At 46.0% G+C, this 12,329-nt stretch overlaps 1 protein-coding gene across 4 annotated transcripts in view; it reads left to right on the forward strand.

Annotated features, from left to right (window-relative positions):
• The window catches only part of LHFPL3 (LHFPL tetraspan subfamily member 3), a 572,025-nt gene that overhangs the window by 505,268 nt on the left and 54,428 nt on the right, over window positions 1-12,329 (forward strand). Inside the window, exon 3 of one of the 4 annotated variants that reach the window (XM_005550441.4) lies at window positions 3,138-3,185. The exons of 2 other annotated variants lie outside the window; for them this stretch is intronic. In XM_005550441.4, coding sequence (XP_005550498.1) covers window positions 3,138-3,154 — 17 coding nt within the window. In that variant the 3' untranslated portion in view covers window positions 3,155-3,185. The remainder of the gene's footprint in view (window positions 1-3,137; window positions 3,186-12,329) is intronic. One more of the 4 variants, XM_045388635.2, reaches the window with a different exon arrangement.

Below are 12,329 nucleotides of genomic sequence, written 5' to 3' on the forward strand. Positions count from 1 at the left end.
TACTCTTAAGGTTACTCAGACATCAGCTCCTCCTCTAGTGGTAGAACCTTTTGTGGGGGGTGCTTTTACCTACATGGGCTACCCACCAAAACCTAGCCTGACAGCTTACACCTAGGAATACACATAGCCTGCCTGGGAAGGGGATTGGGCCCTGGAGCCCAGAGCAGACCTTAGAAGTGACTGCCATTGAACTCTTGACTAAAACTCACAGTGTATGGGATGATAATGCCATGGCTGTCCTCGCTGCATTGAGACCTCCAGCCCTCCAGATGGAGTCCTGCAGGCTGAAGAGCTCACTGACACTCCAGGAGATGTGGCATTGCTTGTCTCCTCAACACAAAAAGCGTAACTGCCTCTATCTCTTCTGTCAAAATAATGACCTTCTTTGTCTGTTGTGGAACCAAATGCAAGACGATAATGCCAGATGATGATTCCAAAGCAAGATAATGACTTATTTGAAATGATTTCCTTTGAAATCATCTTGTATTTCCTAGCCTAGTTATAATTTGGTTAACTGATTAATAATTCTGTTTAATTGTCTCAATTTCTGCAAACACCAATTCAATATACCTACTTTTTCTGGTTGAAAATGTCTTTGCTTCTCTAAGTATCTTCTACCTCTTTTGCCTGTGTGCACTTTTGCCTGAGCAACATTCTGATGACATAAATAGCACCCCTTCAAAAAGGTGTTGAACAGATCAAGGTGTCTCTCTGTGTTCCAGAGCATGAGCACTATAATGTGTGTCCTTGAAACAGTACCTCTGATTGGAAAGATCTAAGACCATGTCTTTTAAAAGCCAACCTCCCTGCCAGACAAATGAAGCTACCATTCCTGGCAGCCCTAACCCCTACCTGCAGCACGGGGCATGCTGTACTTGACATAGTGAGAGGCTGCCCAAGAAATAAAAACCCAAGCCCAGACTCTGGGAGCCTGCAGCTCAACTGGCAGCTACTGAGCTGGGGAATTCTACAACTCTGGAGTGCATTTACATATTTTTTAATGATCTGGGTTAAAACCCTGCTCAAAGCAGAGGTCTTCTCAGAGCGCAACAGTGTGGGACCACAGATAAACATGCACACTTCCACCTCCGCGGTGGAAGAATGCACCTCGATGGAAGCTGAGCACATTGCTGCGCTCTGTGTTTCAGGGAGCGAAGGCAGGGAACTCACCCTTTCTGGAAAGGTGAGTTAGGCAAGACTCCCCAACGGACTCTGATATGTTCCTCAACATTCTTCCTCTCTGTGTTCCATCAGCTAAAAACTTCCAAGGTCGCTTTTCATTTCTCATTTGAAATGGTGTTTCTGACACCCAACTTCATATAATCAATCAAGTCACTTCATCCAAATACTCATATCCTGAAAAGAGTCAATACAGTCGTTCATGCCTTTGAAAAAGTGACAAGGAGCAGAAAGAAACTTAGAGGAGAGGCCTGCACCTTCTATTCTGAAAACTATCTCAGGCCAGTGATGAATACAAGTGACCAAAAGAGAGAAGTAAGAGGGCCAGATGGGAAGCAGGAAATGAGAAGCTATCAATCAGATAGGAGGTGTTGGAGGGGAAGGAATTGGGTGTCCAGAAGGAGATGACAACCCATTAATCTGAGTTTCATGGAATGCTACATGTTTTTAAATAAGACCTTTCTCAATAGGCCCATCTACATGAGCAAATGCACCACTGGGAGGTGGAGAGAGTGGGATTCAAATTGAGGAAAAGTGAGGAACTAACTGGGCACTGGTGCTGACCAACTAGGGACTCAGAGCATGGTCAGCAAAGGCAGACTCAAGCCCAGGTCATCCACAGGGCATTTTCCTTGCAGGTACCTTTTAGACTAAGTGTCCCATTCTTCCCTGTTTGACCACAGTGTCCTGCCAAGTGAGGGCAAAGCTAATGAAATGGTTCTGGGAAAGAATGGGGAGAGAAGTTCACCCGCCTGCATGATCAACCAGTTGATCCTCATACCACCACCACCCCAAACTCCGATCCACGCACTGGCACCTTTCAGCAGCTCTCTGTGAGGCACTAGATGGAGGCAATTGAGAAAATGGAAGACAACAGCATGGCAGGGCAATACCTGAGGATGTATGCATAGCCTTGAAGCATCCGGCATGAACCAGACTTTAGAGTTCTAATTGATCTGTGTGTGTACAATTGATTTTTACTTATCTTTCTTTTAAAGCTACTCTGAATTGCTTTAGGATAATCCAGAATGTGAAATGATGTCCTCAAAGAATTTTAATGACACTTGGAATGATTGCTCAATCCATGTCTTTTTTGCTCAATCCATTTTGTCTTTTTCCCTTGATTATTTTTCTTATTGAGCATCTAAAATTCTCTCCAAGTCCTTGACTTTCACTTCTTTTTCCTGTCCTTTGGGTAGTATTGTCTGAGGAAACCAAAGATAAAATAAAAACAATGATGGTGTCTAACTCTTAGAAAATGCTTGGTATTGACTAGGAATATTCTTTCCTTGGGCTTGTAGAATAATAGAGATATTCTAAGTATTTCTTTTCTTTCTTTTTTTGAGATGCAATTTTGCCGTCACCCAGGCTGGAGTGCAGTGGCATGATCTTGGCTCATTGCAACCTTTGCTTCCCAGGTTCAAGCAATTTTCCCTGCCTCAGACTCCCATGTAGCAGGGATTACAGGCACCCACCCCCATGCCCAGCTAAATTTTGCATTTTTAGTAGAAATGGGATTTTGCCATGTTGGTCAGGTTGATCTCGAACTCCTGACCTCAAGTGATCCACCCACCTCGGCCTCCCAAAGTGCTGGGATTACAGGCGTGAGCCACTGCGCCCAGCCTCTAAGTATTTCCCATGCGGTAATCCATTCCATCCTCACCACAATGTGATGAGGTAAGTGCTACTATTGGCCCATTTATGATTAGGAAACCAAAGCATGGGAAGTTAAGACACTTGCCCAGGTCGCACAGCCAGCTAGTAGCAGGACTAAAGTTTGAACCAGGCAGTCTGGCTCTCAGGACTGTGATTTTCCTCATTGTGAATCACCAAGCATGTCTCTGCACACCGTCAATGGAATAGCCAGGAATGACGTTGTTTTAATCTTTAAAAAACCAAGTGTGAGCTCTTAACTTATTTTACCTTTAATGTTCTGTTTTTTCCTCCCACACTCTCAGATGATGGAAATGCTTAAGGCAAACTAAGGTAGTGTGAGACCACACCATGTAAGTGTGAGCATGGCTTTGTGGGTTCAGCTGTGTTTTGTGCGCTTCTGCCTTCTGTTCCCGCATGTTTTCTCCGCTGTTCTCTGATTCCCGCTTTCAGCGCTTAGCACTTGGGCCGCATGAAACTGCCGCTTCAAGCCATAAATCTTCTGTCTTTGTTCCTGATTTTATATCTGTGCTTCTCTCTCCCACAATCTCTGGCACTTGCAGCTGTCAGCCTGGCACCTCCCTGGGAAGGAGCTGGGGAGTCCTGGGGGATGTGTTTGGTTATTGTTCTCTGACAATGAGCACTTGGATGATGAGCTTTTAGAATTCTAGGCATGTGTCCATACTCTCACTGCAACATACTACTACAGAGTGTGGAACCACACATGTGGGCATCTCTGTACAAACCTTGTCCTTTGCTATGCGGCATTCTCTGCGGCCACCAGCCTTAAGCGGATTACTGCTGTGGGAGTCTCCGTAGAGTGAATGCTAAGTGAAAGTAAACACCATTGTGCCAACTAACAGGGCTAAAATAGCCATGGAGAGAAGAGGTCATCTTCTCATGTATTATGTTCCCTGTGTACACTTGTGTATGTGATGGAACAAAACTGTGACTACGAAGGAAAAAGAATAATGGGTTTCAAGCCAGATACGGACTCTAGTGGCCCTTCATTGTACTGTTTACACATACACACACATGCGCACACACACAATTCCTTCTGGTGTTCCTTGATTTTCCATTACCTATATCTCCAAACTGAGTGATTCCAATATGTGATAAACTCGATTTACAGAATAAATTGAGAAGGAGGTATTTGTCCCTAAGAGCATACCTGGAACATTTAAAATATGATCCTGACTGTGATTGCAGGGTTGGAGCCTCTTGTTCTCAATTTCACTGAAGTTTCTGGTGTGTGTTGAATGGAAATTTGCAGGAAACTTCCCAAGATAGTTGGCAGAGATGACAAGAATGTAAAATTAGAGGGGCTCTTATGAGATATGACTGAGTGCTGCCCAAGCCCCTGCAGTGTTGAGACCCAACCCATCGTTTACAAACAGAATTCTAGAGCTGATGAGTCCTTAGAGACGGAGCCTTCACTCCAAATCCCTTAATTCACAGGAAATGGCCAAGGTTTCAAGAGAGAACGTAACTTGCCCAAGATGGGGGCAGAGCCTGGATTAAAACTTAATCCTCCTCTTCCCATCAAAGCATCTTTTTGGTGTGATATCCCAGTTCATTTCTCTCTGGAAGAGAATCTCTTGCACACTACCAGGAGAGCCTTTGAAAAGTGAAGAAGCCTACATCCCAAGAAAGGACCCCAAGTCCCTCTCCTGGCTCTGCCACGAAATATCTGGGTGAGCTTGAGAAAGTTGCTATGCCTCTCTGGACCTTGGGCTCCTCATCTATAAAATGAGTTTGAAAGCAGCTGATTTCAAAAGTACATGATGCTAAGTTTGCTGAGCAACCTCGGGCTTTTCATGCAGTTTCCTCCCACAATATTCATTTTCGTCTGTAGGATTATGAAAGAAGTTATAGTCAGGCTTTGCAAATGGGGACAGCCTCCAGGAGCAAGGGCCTTGTGATTTTCTGTTACTAACTGAAGAAGAACAAGGGCAGGAAGGAGAAGGTGCAGATGAGGAGCACACAGCCTGAGCCCTTTACACGGACCTATCAGACTCAGATAGATGTGGCAAGCTCCAGTTTGGTCATCTCAAATCAGCCGATTTCAGTAGTTTGAGGTTATCCAGCTGGTATGTACTTCTCTTCTTCCTGAGATATCACTGATCAGAGCTCTGGAACTTGAGCAGATCCAGCAGGTGAACAAGGTTACATTCTCTCCTTTTCAGTGTATTGCTAACCAAGTTAACAAGGCCAGGGAAGTCTCTGAGGCAGTCGGAGAATAATTCAAAAGCCAATAAGGCAAGAATAGAAACCCACACATGCCAGCTTTCAGCAGAGTTTTGAGATACACCCTTCATTTACATAAAATTATGGAATTACACTTATTAACCAAATATGCAATGTCACTTTTTTAACAGAGCTTTCTCTTTCCATGGCAAGTAAATGACATTTTTATGATGATTTTTTTTTTCTTGGAGATAGAGTCTCGCTCTGTTGCCCAGGCTGGAGTGCAGTGGCACAATCTCAGCTCACTGCAACCTCCAATTCCCAGGTTTGAGCGATTCTCCTGCCTCTGCCTCCCGAGTAGCTGGGACTACAGGTACACACCACCACGCCCAGCTAATGTTTTGTATTTTTAATAGAGACGAGATTTCGCCATGTTGGCCAGGCTGCTATCGAACTCCTGACCTCAAGTGATCCACCTGCCTTGGCCTCCCAAAGTGCTGGGATTACAGGCATGAGCCACTGTGACTGGCTATGATGAATCTTTTTTAGAGAGCAAAAACTCATCGCTTGATTTAACATTTTGGTCCATTTGGGTTTTCATATATCAAGTGTAGCCGATTACACAACTTTTTCCAAACAAATGCATCTAGTCTGCAGCAGCCTTCCCTGAATCTGACACTGATTCAAAATCTGATGGGAGGAGCAGGACAGGATATGGCAGAACAGGGAAAATCACAGAGGTGGATCATTTCTTGTGTACTTCTTAGGTTCTAGTGCACTGGACAAATAGCACCACAAAGAGCTATGGCCTCAGAAAGTATTACCAGGATAGAATTTCAGCTCCAGAATTTTGGCAGAGAAGGGACTGAGAGGCAGGACATCTGGCTGGAAGGGTTGTGCAAAGAGACTCTTGATGCCACCTCTGCATGGCACTTCATGTAAGATTGAAAGATGATAATCCACCATGTCATTTGAGGGAAGCAGCTGTTGGAGATAATGAAGGGGACTAATTCTTGGCAACTATCACTGCCCTGTTGTTACCATTCCTTCTCCTGTGACAACTGCAGCACTGTTTGAAGAGGAAAATGGCATTCTTGGGCAGCCACACAAGACTAGTTGGTCTTCCCGCTGAGGATGCTGGGCAGGCAGGCAAGCATCACAAGCTCCTTGCCTTAGTTCTCCCTTTGCTGGAGAGCCCCCAAACAACAGTCAACCAGCTTGGAGTAGGGGGTGGATTTCAGGCTTCTTTCAGGTCCTTCTTTGCCCCTTCCTAGGATAATCGTTGTCCTGCTGAGCCCTCTAGTGACCAAATTGGAAACTGCAGGTGTCTGAGGAAAGGGAGGTAGGGAGAGGAAGGGAAGGGGAAGGAAAAGGGGAAGGGGACAGATGGAGGAAAGGAGTTCTGTGGACTGCTCCTGAGCCACAGCAAAGCACTCCACTGTCTGTGCAAGCCTCAGCCTGAAATGCTTTCTAAATATTTCAGAAGAAGGGGCACATCTATGGCCTGAGACCCTAAAATATCAGCCTGGAGGCCTGATGGCCTGTCAGCATGCAAACATGCCAAGTTGGTTTCCTGGTTAGCCACGGTGATGATGAGGACTCTGCCTTTTTTTTTTTTTTTTTTTTTTTTTTTTTTTTCGGTTAGACAAGATCTCATTCTGTCACATGGCTGGAGTACAGTGGCGCGATCTCAACTCACTGCAACCTCCACCTCTGGATTCAAGCAATCCTCCCACCTCAGCCCCCCACCCAAGTAGCTGGGACTACAGACATGTGCTACCACACCTAGCGAATTTTTGTATTTTTAGTAGAGATGGGGTTTCACTGTGTTGCCCAGGCTGGTCTTGAACTCCTGGGCTCAAGCCATCCACCCACTTCGGCCTCCCAAAGTTCTGGGATTACAGGTGTGAGCCACTGTGTCCAGTCAACTCTGCCTTCTTTTCTGCTTCTAGTTACTCCAGCTTAGTTCTGAGAACTACTAGAAGCTCTAGATTTGGCCAGGCCTTCATGTCTTGCCGTAGAGGAAACCCCAGAACTAACTGAGCGTTCGAGAGTCTGAAGAACCAGCCAACAGAGCCTAGCCATCTGACAGAGATACACATTAATTTGCTCCCTCAGGGCCCTGCACAGACCGGCCTGGCTCCTGGGGGCTGGGTGGCCCCGCACTGTGTGGGGGCCAAGGCCCTTGGCCCACTTAAGGTTCACTGAAAAGTCAGTGACATGCGGCAGATTGATTAATAAGAGAAAAGGCATATAAATTTATTTAACATGTATTCCTGGGAGCCTTCAGAATGAAGATCCAAAGATTCAGGGGAAATTGCCCATTTTTCTGCTGAGGTTCAACGAAGTAGGGACAGCCATATAGAAATATGATTGGACAAAATGGTTAGGATCTAATGCTAATAGAGTGAGTGGGGAAACCCAGCAAGGCCTCTCTGTCTAGATTCTTCTTGGCCTCTCTGAGCCAGCATTCCTTCCTTCCTGCATGTGGGGCAGGACCCTCTCTGGAATGGGGGCCTTATGGCCAATAGTCAAACAAGGTGGATCTGAAAATTTCTTTATGGCCAGTTTTTATACAGATAGAGCAGAAGGAAAGTTAGAGTACTATATTTAGATGCTATGCCTGGCTTTGGAAAAAGAGGGTTCTGGTTTCTGTGACCAGCCTTGGAGAAGAGGGATTCTATTAGGTTCATGCAAAAGTAATTGCCGTTTTTTAGGTCGGGCACGGTGGCTCTAGCCTGTAATCCCAGCACTTTGGGAGGCCAAGGTGGGCGGATCACCTGAGGTCGGGAGTTCGCGACCGGCCTGACCAACATGGAGAAACTCCATCTCTACTAAAAATACAAAAGTAGCTGGGCATGGTGGTGCATGCCTGTAATCCCAGCTACTCGGGAGGCTGAGACAGCAGAATCACTTGAACCTGGGAGGCAGAGTTTGCAGTGAGCCGAGATCACACCACTGCACTCCAGCCTGGGCGACAAGAGTGAAACTCCATCAAAAAAAAAAAAAAAAGTAATTGCGGTTTTTGCCATTATAGTTTCTATGGCTAGCCTTGGGGGAGAATGGGACTGGGAGACAGGAGAGCAGAAGAAGGTCAGAGAAGATCTTTTGCTTCTGAGCCTGCTTCTGAGGACTTCATTTTTGGATAGTGTTTTCTGAGCCCCAGTAACTGCTTCCCCAGACATCCACCTGCTAGACAGACAGAAAACAAGCCCAGCACCACCACTACCTCCAACACCCTGATGCAGAGGGCTTCCCCAGGACAGGAAGTAGGTTACACCTGACTGACATGAAACTAAATTGTTTTAATTGTTCCAAACTAGTGGTTCTCAAAATGTAGCCTCCAGACCAGCAGCATTGCCCAGAAACTTATTAGAAATGCAGATGTTCAGACCCCAAACCTGCTAAATCAGAAACTGTGGAGGTGAGCCCCAGGAATCTGTATTCCATAAGCCCTCTAGGTGATTCTGAGACCACCCCCCCGCCCAAGGTTTGAGAGCCACCACTCCAAACACTGATTCTCAGATAGATAGAAAAGTAAAACTCCCAGTATTTAACATGTAGGTTCTGAGCTGTCACCCACACAGATTCCGAAGTTCTACAGTGGTGTGCATAAATCTGCTTTTTGACCATCATCCAGGTACTTCTGATGTGGGAAACCCACAGGCCACCACTTTGACAGATTCTGCTCTAGAAGAAATAGCGCCATCTTTGCTAGCAATTTTACCTTCTCTCTTAGAGATAAATATTGTTCTCATGTCTTGCCAGTCATGAAAGAGATCTCAGCAAGTATATCATAGTATTCCAAGTCTTCAGGTGGGATCGTAATGTTTACTTTGACACGTTAGTTGTTGCTCCCCTTGTAAGGAACATCTCGGTAGTATCTGCATCATAACTCAGAAAAGAAATATTTCTCTGGAAAGAAATGTGAATTACTGAGAGAAAAGAAAGAACGAGAAGCCTGTGGCTGGGTGTTTTCTGAGCGTGGGGACACATCTCCTTGGGAGTCTGAGTCTCTGGGCTGGTCTGCTGGGCTCAACCAAGAAGCCGTGAGTTACCTCTAGGCTGTGAGTCCATCAGAGAGCAATTGGCCCCTTCTTCCTTCTCAGAGAGCTGGAGATTTACTGCTGCTTTCTCGACAGGACGCAAGAGGATAGCTGATTACCAAACTGCTGGGGGAAAAAATGGCTTTCAAAATCTGAGGTTATGAGTATACTTGGCTTATACGGCCAACGCATTGGTCACCCTGGAAAAATTAAATTCATATTCGTGAAGATTGTTGTGAATATAAAGTCCCAACGCTCAACACAGCTCTAGGCCTACTGGGAGCTCCAAAAGAGATTGTTCTCTTCTGTATCACTTATCTCCCCCATCTAACCCTCCAGTTCTCTCCAGAGCACCCACACCTTCATGGGGTACTAATTCTTTTGGATATACCCCAAGAAAACTAAGGATACTCAGTCACATTTTCAAGAATTTGACAGGAGCAAAGCAAGAGACTTGGCGCTGAAGCTCCTTGTCACCTGTCACCTAGGGTTCACATTGCCTAGGCACCAGCACTGCAAAGATACCATCTACTTGGGCAGTGGCTTTCTCAGGCTCAAGCCTCTATTTTCAAACCACCAGGGTGGAGCAGGGGAAAAGCTGGGTCTTTCCATCGTTCCTTCCTCCTCCCTTCTGCCTCCTTTCCTTATCCATTTCCCCACATTCCTTTTCCCACCTTTTCCACGCTTCTGTTAATTACACTAGCTTTTTTCCCTCTCCCTCTCAATTTTCTTGTTGGGCTGCCCACATCCTGGAAAGCAGTACCCCCTAACCCTCACGCACACCCCAAAGAGCTCAAAGAGCCTCACCAGCATTAACTGCTGAAGCCACGTGCATCCTGCCAGGCAGGGAATGCCACCTTAGTTAACTGTAAGACATAATTAAAAGGCAGATCTCCCCTCTCTCAGACAGAGAGAGAAGGGAAGCAAGAAAGGGCAGAGCTGCAAAGGAAAATCCAAAGAGAAGCCACAAATGATTTGATTTTTAAACTTACTCGGTGGTCCAGAAATGTGCAGCCTGCTGCCCCCCAGCAGTGGGGATCAGGACAGTAGGCAGGGAAGGGAGGTGGAGGAGGAGGGCCGTGCTGAAAGCAGGGCAGTAGTAAAGAGAAGAAAAGCCTTTTGTCCAGAGAGCAAAGCCAGTCTTCACAGAGTTGTCCTGGTTAGGAAGAATCCTGTTTGGGAATTGGGAATAGGCCAGGCTGGGCATGCTGGCAGGAAGCTCTGACTTTCATCTCACTTACCTGTCCTTTGCTCCTGCCCCCAGGGCCAGCTCCATATTCTTTGCTCCTACACCAGAGCCACATGACCAGTGCAGTCCCACAGGGATCCTAGCTCACAAGGGCTCCCATGCTTGTGGTTTAATGCTCTGCAGTCCCAGTCTTGACACTGTTAATAGTCGTATCTTTGAATGTGTGTTTTGCAAGTGAACTCTGATGGGACAGTGAGGCACTGGAGCATGGGGGATGGGGGCATGGAGACTGTTCATGGGACCAGCTTCCTGCTGCCTCCTCCTCCCTCCACCCACTTCCCAGTCCCACCCCCACCTTCCTGCAGATGGGTTCTCAGCCTACTCTCCTGAACCCTGAAACCCTGAGCCCTGCCCAGCCTGCTTTCCCTGTGCCTGCCCAGTAACCACTGCCACCGTCTGCCCCAGGCAGGGGTCTGGGCACAGAAGAGAGGATCATAGTTGAATGCACCTATCCTGAAGCATCTCGGGGCAGGGCATAGCAGTGTCTGTCCCTGCCCAGGACTGGCAGTGCTACAATGTGTCTAGTGGACAGTGGACAGAGTCCACAGCTCAGTGAGGAGGAAGCCTATTGCTCACCTCGATCCAGTTACCTAGTAGAGATGTTACAATACCCTTAGGATCATTTGTCTGCCGTGGGTTGGGAATACCACCAGTGAGAAGGGGAGGTTCCTCAAGACAGGGGACAATGAGTTGGGCCAGCAGCTGGTGGGAAGGAGACTCTGAAAAGCCATCAGGCCTGAGTGACAGCCTGTGAGGATCCTAAGCACCCCCATGCCAGAGGGAGTGCTTTCAGCCAGTTCACTTGAGCCTACTCTGTGCCTGGGGGACCTTTCTCTCCCTCCTTCCAACCTTCTGGAATCTGTCTGTGTTTGCCTTTTCTGGCCAGAGCACAGCACCTTCCAGGGACAAAATGCAGATTGTGTGACTTCAGTGATTGTACAGATGAATTAAATGCTCTGACATTTGCATTTAAACTGGCATTGCATGAAATAAAAATGAATGGTAAATTAGTGCTAATTTGATTTTTTTGTTTTTATTTACTTAGAATGACATTAATAAGTATATTTTCAAAATCCCACAACAAGATGAGAGGGACCACAGGAAAAAGGGAAAATGTTTGTATTTTAGTGCTTTTAATGGCACTTTTTCCTGCTTTTTGAACAATTTAAATTTAACCCTGGGTCTGCAAATTATGTAGCTGGTCCTATCTGCAGCCTAGTTCCACCTTGACTTGGAGACGATCATCTTTGCCTCTATGCAATGTTAGAGGTGAAATTCTAGTCCTGTAGGGGGAAAACAGTTCCCAATCTCTGACTGTAGGTAATTTCAATCTTATCCGTTTACCCACCAGAGAAAAAAAGGAGGAAACTTAAAGGTAAAAAGCGAAGAGGTGCTTGCATTTAGACAAGCATCACAGGGGAGGAAAAACAATCCTTTTACCCTTTTGAGTTCTTAGCTGGGATGAACCCCTATAATAAAAGACAGGTTAACAAGACAAAAACAAACAGAAGTTTAAGAACATAACTTCATGTATACATAGGAGATACCCAGAGACATGAGCAAATTTCAAAGAGGTGACTTTAAGTTCAGGCTTAAATACCATCTTCAGCTGAAACAAAGAAAGGAGGGTATTGCAAGGGCCAGTTAGGGGGAGGTGACCAGGAAAAGCATGGTAAACAAGTGGAAGGTTTGGTATCCATATGTGAGTGCCGCCTTCATGGAGAAGTCTGACTTAGAGTCATCCTCCTTTACTCAGCACAGAATTTCACCCTCATGAATGGAGATTTCCTTTCTGGATATGAATTTCCCTTACAAAAGGGAACTCCTACCCTGTCTTCAGAGCTTCTCCTGTGTCTGCAGTTTCTCAAAATAATCAGCTCAAAATTATCCTTATACCGAACATACGTATTTCGGAATGGCATACTCTAGCTGGTAACTTCCTATATGCACAGGGCAATGTGACATCTATTCATTAATTATGAGAGACTCTCTTCAACAATGTATCTTCTTATACT

This window comes from Macaca fascicularis, chromosome 3, assembly GCF_037993035.2.
Source record: "Macaca fascicularis isolate 582-1 chromosome 3, T2T-MFA8v1.1".
NCBI lineage: Eukaryota > Metazoa > Chordata > Mammalia > Primates > Cercopithecidae > Macaca > Macaca fascicularis.